The 13,101-nt window shown below is 41.8% G+C and overlaps 1 protein-coding gene across 1 annotated transcript; it reads left to right on the forward strand.

The window, feature by feature from the left end:
* Positions 1–434: 434 nt before the first annotated feature.
* MARCHF11 (membrane associated ring-CH-type finger 11) lies at positions 435–12,639 on the forward strand. Its single transcript, XM_033154510.1, has 4 exons — positions 435–695; positions 5,349–5,504; positions 9,875–10,067; positions 11,470–12,639. Exons 1-4 carry the CDS (start codon positions 435–437, stop codon positions 11,790–11,792), a joined length of 933 nt encoding a protein of 310 aa, XP_033010401.1. The 3' UTR covers positions 11,793–12,639.
* The last annotated feature ends 462 nt before the right edge of the window (positions 12,640–13,101 follow it).

Here is a 13,101-nt window from a genome sequence, read left to right on the forward strand (position 1 = left end):
GCTTCATTATGCGGTGGGAGAGTTGGCGGCGGTTCCGCGAGTGAGGAGGCGCGCGTCTTCTTTGGCGCGCTTTTCCCCATCCCCACGCCCCTCCCCCCCCGTACCCCACCTGGGCTCGCGCCCGCTAACGGTCTCCCAACGGTTTCTCTCGCCGCCGCGTTCGGAGGCGTCAGATGCGGAGGGGAGTCGCGCGCCGGCACTGAGCCTACGCGGGAGGGGGGGTGCGCGCGCGGGGAGGAGGAGGCGGCGGCGGCGGCTCGGCACGCGGCCACCGCTCCCCTCGCTCTCCAGCCAGCCAGGCGGGAGGCTCGTGCCCGTCTCCAGCCCTTCTCTCCCCTCCGCAGAGGGGGAGGGGGCGAAACTGGGCGTGTGGGGGAGGGGGGACGCCCGCGCGCGCGCGCGCGCACCTACGGGCGTCTGTGAGGGGTCCCCCCATGAGCAACGGCGCGGGGAGCAGCAGAGGCGGTGGCGGCAGCCCCGGCGAGCCGCCGAAGGGCCCCGCCCCGCGCTCGGAGGCGACGGCGACGCCTCCTCCTCCTCCTCCTCCGCCGGCTCCTGAGGTAACGGCCGCCGCCAGCGGGGCCGTCCGGGGCGAGAAGCCCGAGACGCGCTCGGTGTGTAGCAACAGCAGCGGGGATGGCGGCGGGGTCGGCGCCGGCCCCATCTGCAAGATCTGCTTCCAGGGCGCCGAGCAGGTGAGCGCTGAGGCGGGAGCGGAGGGGCGCAGAGAGAGAGAGGGAGACTTGGAACCCCCCCACCCCCCCCACACACACACCTTCGTTAAAATGATACGACGCGGGTAGGAGGGCGGGGGGGCACGGAAGGAGGGAGTCGCGCGCACGTGGCTCTCGAACGCCCGGCAGGCGAGGGCGGCCGTCAGCACCGCGGACAGCGCCGGCCGCCGCAGGGAAAGCACGGCGGCGCCAACGAGGAAGCGGGGATCCCGCTTCTCGCTTTGCTGGAATAGCAACAGTACCGGAGCGGTGGTTGGGGAGTGGGGCGCCGAGGTGATCCCATTGACTTAGGAAACGGAGTTGCCATGCCTTTCAGGGCTCGGTGGGAGCAGATACAGATATTTATTTTGTTGTCGTTCAGTCGTGTCCACTCTTCGTGACCCCATGGATCAGAGAGCAGGCCAGGCACGCCTGTCTTCCACTGCCTTCCGCAGTTTGGTCAGACTCATGTTGGTAGCTTCGAGAACACTTCCAACCATCTCATCCTCTGTCGCCCCCTTCTCCTTGTGCCCTCAATCTTTCCCAACACCAGGGTCTTTTCTAGGGAGTCTTCTCTTCTCATGAGGGGGCCAAAGTACTGGAGCCTCAGCTTCAGGATCTGTCCTTCCAGTGAGCACCCAGGGCTGATTTCCTTCAGAATGGATAGGTTTGATCTTCTTGCAGTCCATGGGACTCTCAAGAGTCTTCTCCAGCACCATAATTCAAAAGCATCAATTCTTCTTTATGGTCCAGCTCTCACTTCCATACATCACTACTGGGAAAACCATAGCTTTAACTATATGGACCTTTGTCGGCAAGGTGATGTCTCTGCTTTTTAAGATGCTGTCTAGGTTTGTCATTGCTTTCCTCCCAAGAAGCAGGCATCTTTTAATTTTGTGACTGCTGTTACCACCTGCAGTGATCATTGAACCCAAGAAAGTAAAATCTCTCACTGCCTCCATTTCGTCCCCTTCTATTTGCCAGGAGGTGATGGGACCAGTGGCCATGATATTAGTTTTTTTATGTTTAGCTTCAGAACATATTTTGCGCTCTCCTCTTTCACCCTTATTTACTATTAAATTGTAAGTGTGAGATCCGCAGACTTAACTGCCCCACCCACTATGGCAAGGAAGTGGAGTGGTCATGCCCCTTTGGGGCTCGGTGGGAGCAGATACAGATATTTGTTTATTTATGATTAAACTGAGATCCACGGACCTAACTGCCCCACCCACTGTGGCAAGGAAGCGGAATGGACTTGCCTCTTCTAGGCTTGATGGGAGCAGATACGGATAATTGTTTTATTTATTTGCTTGCTTGTTTATAAATTTTAAGCATGAGAGATCCTCAGACTTAACCGTGCCACCCACTGTGACAAGGAAGCTAAGTAGTCATGCCCCCACTAGGCTTGGTGGGAGCAAATATAGATAAAGGTTATTTATTATTAAATCATAAGTATGTCGTAACTTAATTGCCAATTCCTGCGTGTGGCATTATGCAGAGAAGTTGTGTGGAGCCATGTACATCTAACCAGTGTTTATAAGCAGTAGACGCACTGGTCATTTTTAGATGTAAAAGTGCAGGTGGTAGAGAATGCGGAATACTGATGAATAGTCTAGTGGGGATAAATATGTATTTGAAAACAGAAACTAAAGCTATTGGCAAGCACAGCGGTGTATCTATCACCCACAATATTAAGTGGGTGGAGCTGGGTTGTTAGATGGTAACATGTGCTTATTACTGCAGTTGATAGATACGCATCATGCCGTTTTGTAGGTAGTGTGATAACTTTTCCTGTGGAACTGTCAAACGGTAGGAAATTACAAGGCACATGAAGGGAAGCATGGTTCTCAAACCTCAACAAGCAGCAGTACATCTTCAAGATTCCTGCATTGCAGAGGACTGGACTAGATGATCCTCATGGCCCCTTCCACCTCTACAATTCTATGATTCTTTGATTTTACATTAATATTAGCCCTCAATCTCATTTTTTTGCTCACTGCCAACCTCATATATACGTGAATGTGTTTTTCTGGAGCCAGGCAAGAGACTGAGACTTATAAGAAAGGGATTTTTTAAAAAATCAATTAAATATTAATTTCCTCCAGTCCATAGAACACTGTATGCAGTTTGATATGTATAGCTCTGCACAAGGATGTATGTATGTCTCCCTGCTCAACTTCACCTATCAACAATGTGACTTGTTTTTCTACATAGTCTGGTATTAACTATCTTTCTGTTCTGCTTGGTAATTTGCTGAGAGAGAAGTTATCTGACTCAACAGTATGCCCTAAACCAGGATGTCATATACTTAAAGCATTCTCAGTAGATTATGCCTAGTCTATTCTCAAAAACCTTCAGAGAAGGCCATTTATAGGATATCTATTTCCTTCCACATCCTATCTAGTTTTGTCAAAGGTAACCATGCTCTTCTCCTCCAACCTTTAGTAATCTCTTTTCCATTTTTATATGTATTGTGACAAATAATATTTTCCTGTTATCAGTGGCATTGTTATTTTGTCACTATACCCCACTGTTGACACATTGTGCTCAACTTGTTGTTTCCAGTAACCCTTGCTTGCTGATCGGAAGGTTGGCGGTTCAAATCCCCACGATGGCGTGATCTCCCGTTGTGTGGCCCCTGCTCCTGCCAACCTAGCAGTTTGAAAGCATGTCAAAGTGCAAGTAGATAAATAGGTACCGCTCCAGCAGGAAGGTAAATGGCGTTTCCGTGTGCTGCTCTGGTTTCACCAGAAATGGCTTAGTCATGCTGGCCACATGACCCGGAAAAACTGTCTGCAGACAAACGTCGGCTCCCTCGGCCAGTAATGCGAGATGAGCACCGCAACCCCAGAATCATTCGCAACTGGACTTAACTGTCAGGGGTCCTTTACCTTTACCTTTTACCACCAGCCCCAGCCAGCATGGCCCAATGATCAAGTATTGTGGGAATTGGAATCCAAAACATCTGGAGGGCACCAGGTTGGGGAAGGCTGTCCTAAATCATTCGTAGAAATCTCAAATTGCTAGCCAAATATCTCCCAGTCATACAGTAGTTTACATGGTCCCTACCTCTTCCATTTTTTACCTTTCCATATTTTATTGACATAGCTCTGTATTCCCCCACTTGGTTCCCTTGCCTATTCTACCAAATTAGTGGTAATTCTTAAATCTGTCATTACAGCCTCAGTGCTGGCTCATCAGGTGACAATTTCATGGGTTTGATACCTTATGGCTCACTTGGTGGTTCACTATGCTGTCTAAATTAATGGGCCCAAAGTTTCTATGCAGTGAAAACTGATTGCAGATAGCAACTGAATTTCTTCCAAAGTTTTTGCAGTGAATGTCAATATAATAATAATAATTTATTATTTGTACCCCGCCCATCTGGCTGGGTCTCCCCGGCCACTCTGGGCAGCTTCCAACAAATATTAAAATACAATACAAAGTCACAGATTAAAAACTTCCCTAAACAGGGCTGCCTTCAGGTATTTTCTAAATGTCAGGTAGTTGTTTATCTCTCTGACCCTGTCAAGAGCCTTGCTTTCTCCAAACTACAGTAAAGAGCTACTTCAACAGGATGTGTGTTGGATGATATTGATCTGTTGCGGGTGATTGTTTATCTGAATTTGTGTATTAAAGAGGCATGAACAATGTGACACGTTTCTTTGTAAGTGTATGGCAAAACCCCAACATAGTCTGATTTGATGCTCTGGAATTCTGCATTGTAGCGGTACAGAATATGTGATTATGTAAATTAGATAAGTCTAGTAATGGTTTATTGGCATGTTCTACACTTTTTGTATAGTGGCATAATTAGTTTTACTCTTTGGAATTTTAAGTTTTTGTGAAGCAGTGGGAAAGAAGCTTTAGGATTTTTGGAAAGGCATTGGGGAAAGGATTAATTCTATACAAGAAGGGAGGCATGGACCTCAGGCCAAGGAAAGAGGCTGATGAACCACTAAATGACAAAGACTTACTCAGTGAATGTTGAAATCTGTACTCAGATATTACCTACATATGCTTAGGTTTTCTAGAAATATAAAAGATCTCAAAATTTGCATTATTTTAAGATGCATGTTTAGATTTGAGACTTGTTAAGCTGCAGGAGACATTATTAGATGCCACATTCACCATTAATGCTCACTGGCAAGCCAGTTTCAGAGCTCATCATATATATTACAGCTGTGGCCTGTGCACTCTCATGACAAAAAATGCAGATGCCACCAGAATAAATGCCACCATACTTTATTGCTCTAAAATGATTGAATGCACTATATAAAACGCCTTAAAATATTAAGGTCCCTTGGATGTCATGCATTTTTTATTAGTATAGAGTACAAAAAATTCAGAAATTGCAAATGAACATTTATTGCAAATACAATACAAATAGTATTGCTCTTTGCCCAGAGAGTTAATTTGTCCATATTTATGTTTCTTCTCTTCTTTTTTGTGACCCTGGGATGGGAGAATATTGAATAATATTTCCGAAATAAACATTAGTGCCAGGGGAGGTTATTCCAGCTAATATACTTTAAAAAAAGCCAGCAAACTGATTTTAAGAGACACTGTTCAAGGATTTGGAAGCTTAATATTATATTTATTATGACATTTAACACTATTTGTTATTTTTCCTAGGGTGAATTGTTAAATCCCTGTCGATGTGATGGGTCAGTTCGGTATACACATCAACTTTGCCTATTGAAATGGATTAGTGAAAGAGGGTCCTGGACTTGTGAACTCTGCTGTTACAGATACCATGTTATAGCAATTAAAATGAAAAGGCCTTGTCAGGTAACATTTTAAAATTCCAGTAATCATATAGACTGTATGAATACAGTAACAATTTTTTATACTTTGGTTTATTCATCATTTTATTAACTGATCTCCATTCACTGAGTCTGCATGTCCTTATCATAAAGGTAAAGGGTTAAGTCCAGTCGCAGATGACTCTGGGGTTGCGACGCTCATCTCGCTTTACTGGCTGAGGGAGCCAGCGTACAGCTTCCAGGTCATGTGGCCAGCATGACTAAGCCACTTCTGGCAAACCAGAGCAGCACACAGAAACTCCGTTTACCTTCCCACCGGAGCGGTACCTGTTTATCTAATTGCCCTTCATGCTTTCAAACTGCTACGTTGGCAGGAGCAGGGACCGAGCAACGAGAGCTCACCCCATCACGGGGATTTGAACTGCCAACCTTCTGATCAGCAAGTCCTAGGCTCTGTGGTTTAATCCACAGCACCACCCGTGCCCCTTGTCGTTATCATAACACACAGGTTCTGCTTAAATTCGCTTGACAACATAGGATTGCTCCAGAAATTAAATTCTACCTGGCAGTGCTTTAATAAGTGCCAAATCCCTAAATCAGTAACGTTCAATTTGAAATGATATAGTGAAGATTATCCTGAGAAATTAAGTTAAGGGACAATTTTGCCAGATTTATGCCCCTTTACATTGTCCAAGGTACAAGGGTTGATATCAGTGTGCCATATTTTTGTAGACATGATGTTAAATGTGCCTTTGCGCATTCTTCTAATGCTGTGATTCTGATGAAAATTCCTCCACTGAAGCTGCCATTTGCACTGGGATTTTGCAAACCCAATGTATTAATCCACTCTACTGTTGGAGCCATTGCGCCTCCTAAAAAACACCAGCACAGCTCAGGGGCTGGGAGGGGTGTGCACACCAAATTTTGGACTAGTCCAGGATGCCTCTGGTGGGGGGGCACACAGGGGAAGGGGGGAAGTGCTGTTGTACAAGCAGAAGTCCTTGCACAGGGTTTCCACTGATGGAGTTCCCACCCAATGTAGAGACCAAATTTTGCAATTAGAATAGAGTTGGACTAGAATTTTAAAAATGCATTTTTAGCCCTATTTCTAAAATTGCTAGCTTTCTTAAATATGGAAATTCTGTTTAACCCTGTAGGTCAAATCTGACAGAAAACCTGCCACTTCCTTTACAGTATTTAGTTAAATCACTAAGACCAGGGATGGAGAAGCTTAGGCTGTGGGGTGAATTAAGCCTTTCAGGCCTCTCTGTCTGGCACTCAGGACAATCTCCACAGCCCCACTCCCTTGCCACACACCCCCTCTCACTGGCCATACCACCCCAAGCTTTGCTTTGTACCCTCTTGGAGTTTTTTTTGCTCGGCTGATAATCTTGCTTGTTTGCCTGGATGGAGGATTCAGAAGGGTGTGAGAATGTGTGTAGAAACTAGTCTACAGAAGCAGCATTCATATTAATGGCTCTGCCTGTTACCATGTTCACTTTTGTTTCTGGCTCCACCTGCCACTGACATATGGCCCACAGTAGGCTGTCCAGAAGAGAATGTTTCCTACCTCTCTTCAGTGATGAATGGAATTTTACTCACCTGGGTAGAATAGGGCATAATAGTTCACTCTTCCCAATAGGCTTTGTAATATTTTATCATTTAGTATTGGAACAGTTTTTGTCTTCACTCTGTTGTTCCCAAATACATAAAGAGCTTGGCAGCTACAATGTGTAAAATATGCAAGACCTTTATTTCTGTTCATTCTACCTCTTTGCTGTAGGATGTTATCAAAACATATGTTTTTTCAGCACCACTATCAAAACATACATATTTCCCCATACAGATTAAATTACAAACTATTAGCACACACTTTCCCCACTACTCCCCACCCTTGTGAATTGATCTAAAGCCTTTTTTAGGGATTCTGGAAATCTGGGACTATAACACATTGGTTGGATGGGGAAGGGGATGAGGAAATGAATGTGCTAGTTCTGCCTCATTGCCCTTCATGAGTTGAAGGGCAGCTGTCTGAAGCAGGGTCCTATATTCCACAAAGAGCATACATGAGTAGGAACAGGGACCCTTCAACTCATAGAGAGCAATACGATAGGGGGCAGAGATAGCACATTGGCTCTCATGGCACCCCTCACATGTTGTATTACTAGATTTCCAGACCACCTAAGAGGATTAGACTGTATTATGTCTCATTCAGTTTGGGAGGGGGGATGCTCTCACCCAACAGCATTCCCCTGACAAGTCATGCTTCTCTTTGTCCTGACACATAGAAATATTTAATGTCAGTAGTAATTCTCTTATCTGGCATAGAATCTCTAGGCACAATTCCGTTAAGATCACATGAACGTTCTAGTCATATTGTCTCCCAGAGTGGTCCTTTGCAAGGATCTCCTACCACGAGTTGCTAACACCTCACTATGTCAAGGTCACAGGGCTTATTTCATCTGCTGTCATCCCTCTTTCTTCTACTTCTTGCGACTCCTACCCTGGTTTCCTGGCCCACATGGTTATGCACCCTGGTCCAAAGTGCTAATAACTTGGAGGAAAAAACTGTTTTGGTGTATATTCTGTTAGACAAACAGGGTTGATCCATGCTTATTGGCTGCCAACAATTCCTCTTTCCATTATCTCAATTGCTTACATAGGGCATAATCCAGGACCAGCCCATCCATGAGGCGAGGTGAGGTGACCACACTGGGAGGGAGGATCCACAGGGGCAACAGATCCGGCCTCCAAGGAATACATTGCCCGCTGCTGCTGTTGCCACAGTGGCAGTGATAGCTGTGTTGGATCTGCATCCTCCTCAGCAGCTGCCCCCAGTGCCAGCTCTACAGTGGCCCCTTGGTGAATAGGAGGTGCTGCTGGTCTCCTCCTGCCCTTGCTCCCATTGTAGATCTTTGTTCTCCCCTTGTTCCTGATGTACATCTTCACTCACCCCTTCTTCCCTGGTGGGGAGGGGAACATTTTGCGGTCTGCCTCATGTGCCAAAATGTCTGGGGCTGGCCCTGGTATAATCTCTAACTGAAGTAGAGAGCAATGGTGACTGTTGCCTACTGGGACAAAGGGGAGGTACAGCTTGTGGTAATTGAAACCAATTTTATTTCCAGGGAAACTTTTCTGTAACCAGAAAAACTGAAAATGACAAAAAATAGTGTGCAAGCTTTCACGTTTTCCAATTCTAATCATCAGGCTAGATGTTGAAGAGCTTGGGAGAACCTAAAAGTTTGCACACTATTTTGTGTTTTTGTTTTTATTTTGTTGTAATAAAGGCATTGTCCTAATGTGGTTCCAGGATTTCTCTTATGGGCTAATACTGCTGCCATTATTTTATACATTTAAGTCTCCCACAACTGCATGGTTATATACTAATACCAGTACACTGGTAAGAATAGAACAATACTTTTATGTATTATTCTAGCACATACTTTTTATACATTAAATTTTTTTTTAAAAAAAATTCATTGAAGCAACATATGAAATGTTCATATGGTTATGAACTTGAGATGTAGCCATTGTAGTGATGAATGTGGTTCTGTCTTTCTTTGATAAATGTGAGGAAATAGCTATAACCAAAATGCTTGTAATTTGATAGCTTCTCTCACTGTTTTTTCTTCAGAGGTTTTACTAAATAGCCGAAGCTGACAAGCTTAAAAAATTATTTTGGCTGAGCATTGTTCTTTTCCTTCATCAAAAATAATGTTGGGTTCTACATTTTTAAAAAGAGCATTTTGGAAGGATAAAATTATTTTCCACATGAGCATATGTTGGTTTTTCTTTCTCTCTCTTATTGCACAAACAACATTGTTTTATGTAGCAGGATTTTCCTGGAGACATTTTTCAAGTATAGTCATGTCCGTCTATTGACTCAGCTTAAGTCAAATACTTTTAAAGTTATTTTGATTTCCATGGTAGAGATAATCTTCAATCGTATACCTACTTTCCTAGGATTAAGTCTCATTGAAAACAGTGGAAGTTTTCATTCTTCTTCTTCAGTGTATAGAATTACACTGTTAAGTATTGTACATATAAAGTTTATGTAGGAAATTAGGAATATATTTTCCCAAATTTGTTGGGCAATTTCTGATTTCAACATTGTTATGTGGTTTTTATTGTATAATTCTTGTAAATGGCACCAATTTTTTATGAATAGTGATATATATTTTTTATAAATATTAATTATAGTGTTCACATGGTTTTATATTTGCACCAATGATTTAACTGTCATTTCTAAGCAGCATGTCATTTCTGTGTGACACTCCTAGCTGTTATTTAAACTTCTTCAAGTTTAAGCAGATTTAATGATAGAGGAGCCTATTGCACATGTATCATGGGTTGTCATAACAGACAATATACCTTATTATGTCTTCTTCCTTCTAGTGGCAAAGCATTACTGTAACTCTGGTTGAGAAAGTGCAGATGATTGCTGTAATGTTGGGATCACTGTTCTTAGTAGCAAGTGTAACTTGGCTTCTGTGGTCAGCCTTCAGTCCTTATGCAGTATGGCAAAGAAAAGATATCCTTTTTCAAATCTGCTATGGAATGTATGGTTTTATGGATCTGGTGTGCATAGGTAAGGTCAAAAAATGAAATCATTCATTCATTTTGTTAAAGGTGTTAAGAAATAATTTGGAGTATGCTTTTTTCTTACATATATAAATGTATGTCTGTTTCTTCAGAAAGTAGAAATCATACATCAGCAAAGTTCTCAAGTGTAAAGTTTTTAACCAACAATAAATAAAGCAAAGATTTTAAAATTGCTCAACAGCAGTTATTTGTACACAAAGCCCGGCATATCAAAGGGATTGGGACATGACGCAAGGAGCATATAGCTCCAGTATTTATTACATCATCTCCACTGATTTTCATTTTGTTTTCAAGCCCAATTCAAAGTACTGTTTTTACTCTGAATATTATAACCTTGAAGCATCCTGCTATATGAACCCACCTGCTTACCCAAATAATCATTTAAGGCTCTGTTTTTTATCCCTACCCCCACTGTCTGAGGTATGGCAGGTGGTCACTAGAGTGGTTTCAGTGGTGGTATCCTGGCTGATACTGTCCCATAAGTAACCCATTTAGTTCTCTCTTTGTTTCATTTTTGATGCACAGTGAAAACATTGGGGTTTTTAGAAGGTGTTTGGCCTCAATGAAACTTGAACATGTCCTTGATTTTGTTGTCTGCTGATGTCCCTGTTGCATTTTTAAAATTTGCTTTTGTGTGTGTGTGTGTGTGTGTGTGTGTGTGTAATCATTTTAATTTGTTCTATTTGTTCTGCTTTATATTGTTGCTAACCACCTTGGGGGAACTTGATGAACAGAAAGGTGGGATGCAAGTAACAAATTAATAGTGGTTAAAAGTGCTTAATTATGGCTCAGTTGTAGCTACAGGTTTTATATTAGCACCTGCAGGGTTAGCATACTTTGCTGTTGCAGTGTGACTGAGTCTCACACTGCATCAATTAATTGTATATGTACACACACAATACATGCATGTATGCACATTGCTGAACTACATATACCAGATGGTATAATCCAACAAGATAATTCTTAAGACAAAAAGTCACAGTTGTTTATATTTAGCTTTCTTTCTTTAAAGGCTGGCCTTTAATAAATTATATAATTATATAATTGATCAGATTTATAATGTAATTGATTAGATTTACAATGTATGTGCTGTGTCACCAACTTATACTGATTCAACAAACAAATGAAACATTTATGGTAGTAAAAGTTTAAAAACCATCATTTTTTCTTGCTTAGAACAGCAATAAAAATAAAATAAAATGCCTGGATGCATATCAGTTTATTACAGCATATATAAATGGGTCCTGGCCACCTGTAACTCAGCTACTTTGGTTTACCTGTGCTTTGGCTCAGGGTACTAATTCAATTCTAATGCCACTTATTTAACAAATAAATGTGCTCAGTATGAAGAACTGAGGGCTTGAATAATTTGTTTCTTTTACTTTCAGGACTTATTGTGCATGAAGGGGCCTCAGTTTGCAGAGTATTTAAGCGTTGGCGGGCTGTCAATCTGCACTGGGATGTATTAAATTATGATAAAGCTACAGACATAGAAGAGAGCAACCAAGGAGAATCCACAACATCTAGGACTTTGTGGTTACCACTAAATGCATTTAGAAACAGAAGTTTAGTTCATCCGACACAGTTAACCTCACCAAGATTTCAGTGTGGCTATGTTTTGTTACATCTCTTCAGTCGAATGCGACCTCAGGAGGATTCATCAGATGACAACAGCTCTGGAGAGGTTGTTATGAGAGTGACTTCAGTGTAAAAGTTATGGTCACTGTGCTACATGCACAAGAACAATGTGCCCTGACCTCTCTTGCAGTATTCTGGAATGTAGTTACAATGAAAGGTGAAACCATAGCACATAAAAATATATAAACTTTTTTTAATTTATGCTTTTATATGATCAGTTGAATTGCAAATACATTTTCCTGAAAAGGGTCTCTTTCTTTTTATACCATGATTTATCACTTTTTATCTATTTGTACTCGGCATTTATAAAAATATAATTTAACAATAGCTTTAATAATGTGGAGACAAATATTTTAAACTACAGCTATTTTTGATAGTTTTAAGTGTATTTTCAAAGTTCTAAGCCATCTATAATTTTCAGGACATGTAAACCAGATTAATTGGATGGCTTGCGTTTAGTATACCAGTCAAATTCATCCAATGTGTTACTTCCAGTTGGGTAAAGGTATGTCTTTGATTTTTGTCTGGGGAAAATGTATAGTGCTGGGAGAGTAAAGGGAAGTGGGGGCTTGTATTCTGGATTTATCCAAAATGAAATAAAGTTTAAAGTTCATGGAAGATCTGTGCTCAAAACTGATGGGTAAAAGACAAACAGTTTAGTAAGAATGAGAATGCTGAAAATCTCTGAATTAATTCGGAAGCCTTATTTCATGTCATCTAGGTAATAAGAGTACTGTTATCAATATTTAATAATATATGTACTATGGACTATTTTTGCCAAATTAATGAAAGAAAATCAGCATTCGCTTATACACTCCATTGCAGGGTAGATTTCCAGAATTGTGTTCCGGACTTCTGATTTAGCTGGAGTGATTTGTTTCTCAGTTTCACGAGAATTAAATTAAATTACATTGAAAGAAGTATTTCTTCATTGTATTTGGCTTCTCTTCTTCTTTGTATCTCTTCTATGTTACGTAATTCAACATATTTAAAATTAAAATTTAAGATTTAGAGTCAAACTTTTCTTTCCACTAGAAAATAAAGTCCCAGAAAGACTTGCCATCACTGCAGGGGAAAAAAAAATCACTATTTTTTCCTTTGATCACAAAGAGCACCAATACAATGCTCTTGCATCAATGGAGCTTCTATCGGTATGGTACCTAAACAACTTTATCTTGTGAGACTGGAAGAAGAAAATAGCTGGAAAAAAATGATTTGTGGAAATCAGGCCTCTCATCATTTTTTGCTCACCACAAAGAGGATATTGGAACAAAAAAACAAAAAAAAAGGTTGTGCTGCCTTATCCTTTGGAGAGTTAGCAGTGCCTAAGTCCCATTTGAAATCAATAGTTTCAGTATGTATAGTACCCAGGCTTGAATGCA

The sequence above is a fragment of the Lacerta agilis genome, chromosome 7 (assembly GCF_009819535.1).
Source record: "Lacerta agilis isolate rLacAgi1 chromosome 7, rLacAgi1.pri, whole genome shotgun sequence".
NCBI lineage: Eukaryota > Metazoa > Chordata > Lepidosauria > Squamata > Lacertidae > Lacerta > Lacerta agilis.